The sequence below is a fragment of the Argentina silus genome, assembly GCF_951799395.1.
Source record: "Argentina silus genome assembly, chromosome: 12".
NCBI lineage: Eukaryota > Metazoa > Chordata > Actinopteri > Argentiniformes > Argentinidae > Argentina > Argentina silus.
In genome coordinates this window covers 5,972,231-5,979,730 of record NC_139666.1, presented here as the reverse complement: position 1 = coordinate 5,979,730, position 7,500 = coordinate 5,972,231, and the positions used below count along the sequence as shown (strand labels likewise).

The 7,500-nt window shown below is 47.3% G+C and overlaps 2 protein-coding genes across 2 annotated transcripts in view; one reads left to right on the top strand and one right to left on the bottom strand.

Moving 5' to 3' along the window:
* Positions 1–3,750, top strand: part of LOC310813221 (G-protein coupled receptor 39-like) — a gene marked incomplete at both ends in the record, with an annotated part of 23,491 nt that extends 19,741 nt beyond the window's left edge. Inside the window, 2 exons of the mRNA XM_083682084.1 lie at positions 1,998–2,200; positions 3,403–3,750. Coding sequence (XP_083538210.1) covers positions 1,998–2,200; positions 3,403–3,750 — 551 coding nt within the window. The remainder of the gene's footprint in view (positions 1–1,997; positions 2,201–3,402) is intronic.
* Positions 3,751–4,531: 781 nt separating this feature from the next.
* The window catches only part of LOC310813220 (ly6/PLAUR domain-containing protein 1-like), a gene marked incomplete at both ends in the record, with an annotated part of 15,908 nt that continues 12,939 nt past the window's right edge, over positions 4,532–7,500 (bottom strand). The window contains 3 exons of the mRNA XM_083682083.1: positions 4,532–4,535; positions 4,696–4,750; positions 5,713–5,892. Of these exons, the coding sequence (XP_083538209.1) occupies positions 4,532–4,535; positions 4,696–4,750; positions 5,713–5,892 (239 nt within the window). The remainder of the gene's footprint in view (positions 4,536–4,695; positions 4,751–5,712; positions 5,893–7,500) is intronic.

Here is a 7,500-nt window from a genome sequence, read left to right as displayed (position 1 = left end):
ATGAGAGGAATGAGAACTACCTCTGAGGATTATCAAGGATCATTTTCAATTATACAGCAAAGCCAAGCATCACTCATCCTCAGTCTGCAGAATACAAATATCCACTCAGACATAGACACACACACACACACACACACACACACACACACACACACACACACACACACACACACACACACATACACACACAGACACACACACACACACACACACACACATACACACACACACACACACACATGCACACACACACAGACACACACGCACACACACACACACACACACACACACACACACATATGCATGCACGCACACACACACACACACACACACACACACACACACACACACACACACGTTACTCAAGGCAGTTTTAAACTGAAAGACAGCTGGTCATCTTTGTTACTTTTCCCAGCAGAGTCTAGACAAGGCTGACGTTTAGTCTTTGAGGATAACAACGTTTTTCAACAGTTTGATTTTTGATTCCATTCTTTCCGATATAATTCCCTAGCGTCGTTGTGACACTTCAAATACATCCAGCCAAGACATCCCATTATTAATACATTTATAAATCAGATCAAATTTCATACTTTCTCTGTGGAGGTGTGTGTGTGTTCTGTTTCACCGTGAAGAGGGCTTCAGTGGTGGCAGTCGAGACATTGACTGGAATGAGCATCAAGGCTGTAGGAATGTACAGTAGTAGACTCCTATAATTAACCTCCAGAGAGAGAGAGACACACACACACACACACACACACACCGTACACACACACACACACACCGTACGCACACACCCACACCGTACATACACACACACACGCACATGCACACACACACACACACACACACACACACACACACACACACACTAATAGACCCCTCTCAGAGTAAGTGATTTCGACCCACAATACACGTCTTCAGCTGTGAGACAGGCTCTATTGTGAGAGAGAAGACACAATGTCATCACACACATTATTTGTGTTCGCCTTTCCAAGTTCCACCTCCACCACCTGTTCATGTATATTCATCATCAGTGGACCGTGTGGCAGGCTGATATGAATGTGTAAAATACACTTTAATTATTGAAATGTAATTTTAAATAATCTGGCTGCCCCCTGAGGACTAGCCAGCAGTGGTGTGTCCGTGTGTGTGTGTGTGTGTGTGTGTGTGTGTGTGTGTGTGTGTGTGTGTGTGTGTGTGTGTGTGTGCGTGCGTGCGTGCGTGCGTGCGCGTGCGCGCGTGTGCGTGTGTGTGTGTCCGTGCATGCGTGAGTGCGTGCGTGTGTGTGTGTGTGGCTGCAGCCATGCAGACCTCCTCTCCTCTTCTCCTCCATTCAGTGGGAAATGACATAGAGGGAAAAAAATATCCATTTAATTTGAAGAGGCAGTTTTTGTCTTATTGTGATTAGCAGAATTCATCAGGGGCTGGAGAAGTTTGTGAGGAAATGGCAGACGCTCCCAACACAATAGTAGTCATACATCAAACAATCGATACGGAATTATCTCGCGTCTGTCTTATAATTGCATCGTCAACATTTGTTGAGAGTTTGAAGTGAACGGAATAATGCAAAACATCTGTTCATTAGTCTTTCACCCCATTCTCCCTGCATTAATTATGCTATATTTCTTTCTCTTTGTATCCGCCTTTTTCTCTTCTCCGCCTCATTCTCTCTCCCTCTCTGTCTGCCCCCTCTCCCTTCTCTCCCCCTCCACAACCCCCCTCTCCCTTTCTCCACCCCCTCTCTCCCCCTCCCCAACCCTTCTCTCACTCCTCTCCCTTTCTTTCTCCCCCATCTCAATCTACTACATCTCTCTCTCTCTCTCTGTCTCTCTCTCCCTCTCTCTCTCCCTCTCTCTCTTCCCATCTCAATCTACTACATCTCTCTCTCTCTCTCTCTCTCTCTCTCTCTCTCTCTCCCCATCTCAATTTACTACATCTCTCTCTCCCTCTCTCTCCCTCTCTCCCGATCCCTCTCTCTACCCCCCCCCCCCCTCCAGGTCTGATAGTGGGAGCGTTGGCTGTGTGCTGGCTGCCCAACCAGGTGCGTCGTCTGATGGCAGCAGCGGTGCCCAAGTCCAGCTGGACCATGTCCTTCTTCAGAAGCTACGTCATGCTGCACCCCATCGCCGACACCTTCTTCTACCTCAGCTCCGTCCTCAACCCCTTCCTCTACAACCTTTCCTCTCAGCAGTTCAGACAGGTGACACCTTCTTCTACTGTCCTCAACCCCTTCCTCAACCTCAGCTCTGTCCTCAACCCCTTCCTCTACAACCTCTCCTCTTCTACCTCAGCCATGTCCTCAACCCCTTCCTCTACCTCTCCTCTTCTACCTCAGCCATGTCCTCAACCCCTTCCTCTACAACCTCTCCTCTTCTACCTCAGCCATGTCCTCAACCCCTTCCTCTACCTCTCCTCTTCTACCTCAGCCATGTCCTCAACCCCTTCCTCTACAACCTCTCCTCTGAGCAGTTTAGACAGGTGACCATAGCTAGGATAATAATATAATATTAATATTAATAATAACACCAATGATAATAATCATCCATTTTATTTGTGAAGCGCATTGTTTTCATAAACATCTCATCAAGTGTTTTTACAGAGCAAAGCCAACAATCTATAAATATACAATGAAATAGAACAATAAATAATACTTGATATCAAACAATACATCATCATAAAGCAATGCCAGTGACAATGAAGTGTAGGCTGAACCCAGGTCGGGTACAGAAGGTGAAGGGACACGCATCATATTTAACATTCTCCTGCATCATATCTTATACCCCTTTCAGACAGAGGGGAAATTGCACTACTGAAGTGCTTCAGTCACGCCTTTTAGTTCTGTCTGAAAGGGAACGCTCCAGCTTTTTAAAGTGAACTCAACCTACTCGGGAGATCGTTATGTAGCGCTACGGCTGCCCCATGTTCTCTGTCTGGAAGACGAGCCACAGCCGAAGCGCCAATGTGGGCGGGACTTAAGCTTCTGCGCTGCTGTGCGACAAATTGAACTGTTGAACTGTCAATCAATCGGATGTCAACAAGTGCAGGCTGCGCAGGTTAGCATGATCCTGTCCATCATGTTTGGCATTTTTAATAAAGATTTTGACGATCTGGAGAAAGTTTGCGATGTCTTCTTTTAAGATACGGTAGGGAAATGTGAGCAGATTGCCTGATGGGTCTCAAAATGTCGTGATTTGAACTTGTTGGCTGGCAAGCTAACTAAATGGCTCATAACATTCGTTAGGGTAACAAAACATGAACGTTCCATGGTGCAGTTGACTGAATACTTTGTGAAAGGGTTCTGTCTGTCTGAAAGGTTACGCTTAGAAAGAAACAGCTATCGAAGCACAATTGAAGCTGTATTTTCTGTCTGAAAAGGCTATAACAGTCTTAACTCTTGTGCAGGTCTTCATGCAGGTGCTGCGCTGCCGTCTAACCATTGAACACGTCAACAAAAAGACCCTGAGGAGCGCTCCGGCCAGCTCCGCCCGCTCACTACGCCCCCTGCTGCTCAACTCGCTGCGGCGCACCCGGGGGGGAACAGGGGCCGATGGAGGCCAGTCTACCCTGGGGAGAAACACCACGCCCCCGACGTTTACCACCTTCCAGAGCTCCACCGACACGCCCACCAGCTCTACCGACCCCTCCACGGACCCCCCCACCAGACCTGACCAGTCTCCCTGTGTGGTCTTAGATCATCCAGGTTCTATTTCACGACCTAGGGGCAAAGTGCCCACAGAGACTGAGATATAGGGCTCAGTGCTGTTCAGTTTATTGACATATACTATGACAGGGTTGAAGCCATTTTGGATCAAATATGCATCACAGCATGACAGGGTTGATGCCATTTTGGATCAAATATGCCTGTTAGCGTAGAGTGGCAACATGGTTTGTTGTTGTTGACTAGTATAACCTGTGTCATGGTGTTACTACCCAGCTAACACGATATCATTGCAAAACATCCTCATACTACATCTAGGCAATGTCCTATTTCATCAAAGTAGAAGAAGTCTAGAGATTTAATAAAGAAAAACTGAGTTAGCAACGAATAATGTGGGGGTTAGGCAGTTTGGTATTAACTTTGAAGTGGTTAGGGTAATTGTAGTTTATCTGGGGAAGCTATTAGGAAACATTAGCAACACAAATTAGCAAACAAAACCGGTTACACACCCTCTGTCACCCCAACCTATTGTACTACCTAGCAAATCATTGTCATGTCTCCCTTTTGTATCAGTCGCTATGAGAATTACGTCTTATAATATGACGAATAGGAAAAGTGCTTAAACGTCAATATGTGAACGTGCAGGTTATGATACAAGGCTGCCCAGGTGTGGATGGAATAGAAACAACTGAATAATATTCCTCAATCAAAGAACCTAACACAGGTACTAAGGTGTGTGTGTGTGTGTGTGTGCGTGTGCGTGTGCGTGTGCGTGTGCGTGTGCGTGTGTGCATGTGCATGTGTGAAGGTTGATAGAACAGTATTGAATGGATCTAAGAGGGATACAAGGTGTGTGTCTTGGAAAAAAAGGTGTTACCTAAAACCAAAAAGGGTTCTTCACTGTCCCTGTGGGAGAACCCCTTGAAGAACCAGTTTAGGTTTGATGTGGAAACCTTTTGGGTTCCATGTTGAACCCTTTCCCCAGAGGGTTTCTACATGGAACCCAAAACAGTTCTACATGGAACCCAAAAGGGTACTTCAAAGGGTTCTCCCACTGGGACAGCCGAGGAACCCTTTTGGAACCCCTTTTTCCTTAGAGTGACACAACACAGACATGCCTCACGGGAGAGCACCGGTGATGGGCCTCAAGACAAGAACATAAGAGTCCAACTATAATACATACACCAGGGGAGGCTGCTGTAGGTAGAAATAAGTGGATGGGCTCATTGTAAACATTTGATACCCTTCCTCATTCCGTTCTATACATCACAATGAGCCCGTCCTCCCGATTTCTACCCCCACCGGCCTCCCCTGACATTCACACAGCAGAAGTACAGTCAGGACCATGTCTTCAGAGCTCATCTCTTAGACCCTGTCTATCTGGATAGAGAGCAGCCTGTCAGGTGCGTGAGGAGGTGTTGGAGCAGCCAAGCTATTTTATCACACAGATATTTGACTTAATTTCAGTTTTAGAATGGGACCATCTTTAGTCTCCTCTGGACCCATACATTCTTTTATAACTGCATGTATTTTTTGAAGAACAAAAATAAATGTATTTACAGTATATTACAATCGATAGGACTTGTGTATCGTCATCATCATCTGCATCATCACTCAATGTTATGTCACACTATTAAAATGGTGTCTTCTCTCTGCCCCTGTACTCCAGTTCATCTCTAATCACACATCTTACCTGGTAGCATCCACAGTATAAAGCCAGTGTCCTTAAATTAGCCAATCAATGTCTTCCCATTCGTGATGTCAGCAACGTTCCATGGCATCCATATAACAACCCACACCCTCAGGAAGTGACATCGCTCCATTGAGTTGGTCCTTCGCACAAAGATCGCATCACTTCCTCTCCCGCCGACTCCTCCCCTTCCTGCTGTGCCCCTCCCTGGTCTGAAAACCATCTCTCCAACATCAAAAACCAACGTTCGCACAACCCACAAAGTCTCAATATGTCCCCACATGTTAGAAACCTTGTCAGCACAATCGAGAGGGCGGGAGGAGGAGGAGGAGAGGGAGGAAGAGGAGGGAAAGTCGTTGCTGACTCGGGGGCGAGGCCGCGGCGGAGGGGAGGAGCCGTTTCTTCAGGCGGGGGCCATTGCAGAGGGGGGTGTTGCAGCAGCTGATGCAGACAGAGTTCAGCTTCCCCGTGCAGAACTGCTGGTAGCCTGACGACGCGATGAGACACGCCCCCGACGACGCACATGACTTACGGTAGTGGATCCCTGAAACAGTGTAGAGAGATGGGGGAGTTAGAGGTGGGCAGAGTTAGGGTGTGTGTGTGTGTGTTTACGAGTGTGTGGGCGTGTGTGTGTTTACGAGTGCATGTGTGTGTGTCTGTCTGTCTGTCTGTGTGTTTATGAGTGCGTGGGTGTGTGGGTGTGCGTGCTAGTCATCATTCAGTCCCTGTAAAATCAATTAAAAGCAAAGAAAAAATGCAAATCCCGACTTCCGTTTTACGGTTGCCATGGTTGGTACTCTGCATTGGTTCTGCATGAATATGCTCATGGCGACCAAATCACTGAAACTTTCATTATTTCTTCCTCTAGAGAATAACGATGCAGAAAGACAACATTTTCAACTGATGAATTTGATGCAGACGTGCAGCTCTTCTGTGGCTCATTCGGTAGAGCATGGCACTAACAACGCTTAGGTTGTGGGTTTGATTCCCGCTGGGACCACATATACTGAAATGTATGCACTCACTGCAATGTAAGTCGCTTTGGATAAAAGCGTCAGCTAAATGGTATACATCACCTGTGTAGACGGCGGTTTTATGGAGATCAATGTACTGTACATGGACACCTGTGGCATGAATAATGTAGACACGAGTTTGTTGTGTGTGTGTGTGTGTGTCGTGTGACATCATAACGTGCATAACACAGTTAGAATGGAAAGTTTTCCGATATACAGGTTCAAGATTTCTCATTCATTTATCTCCCTATACAGTGGACCACTGAAAAACACCCTCCCTCTCCATGTGAACAATGAAGGGCAATTAAATGTGTGAACAGGGAGAACTGCAACAAAGAGGAAAACAACAGCTGCATGTCTGTGTGTGTTGAGCTGACAGAAAGGAAGTCGTCTCTTTGTGTAGGAGGATGTCTCTCACACCAAGTCTCCGGATCATCAACCTGACTCATACTCCGGTACTGTCTTCACACACGCAGAGAGAGAGAGAGAGAGAGAAAGAGAGGGGGAGGGGGAGGGGAGGGGGGGAGTAGGTGGGGGGGGAGAGAGAGGGGAGGGGGAGGGAGAGGGAGATACAGAGGTGTGGGGGAGAGAGAGAGGGAGTGGGAGAGAGGGGGGAGAGGGAGGGACAGGAAGAGAGAGAGAGAGAGGGAGAGAGAAAGAGAAAGCGAGAGAGAACCACATACAGAGGCGCAGTGCTTAAATGCAAAACAACACCGTCCTGCCTCTCTCTCCGTGACGAGACTTCCGAGACAAAAAGACAATTATCTCCTCTGATGTCTGTGATTCGCTTTGACAGCAACAACAATAGCGCTCTCTGTTCCTCCTGTTGTCTCCCTGTTGAGAACTGAGAGACATTCACCTGACAGATGAAAGACTAGAGGTTTTGGAACCGCAGCATTGCTCACTACGGCAGAACGTAGGATGGAAGACCAGAACCTGTTCTATAGTGAAATGACGGGCCCCCCCCTGTAACATGGATCCTATCTAGACAGGGGAGAGCTGCTGAGTGACCTAGGGTAGAGACATGAAGAGAACCGGACTGCAGCTTTAAAAAAAAAAGTAAAAACAGTCTGAGTGGAACCCACGGGCGCTGTCAGGGGGCACTGGCGGTGGCACTTAGGGGGGGTGTCTGAAATATG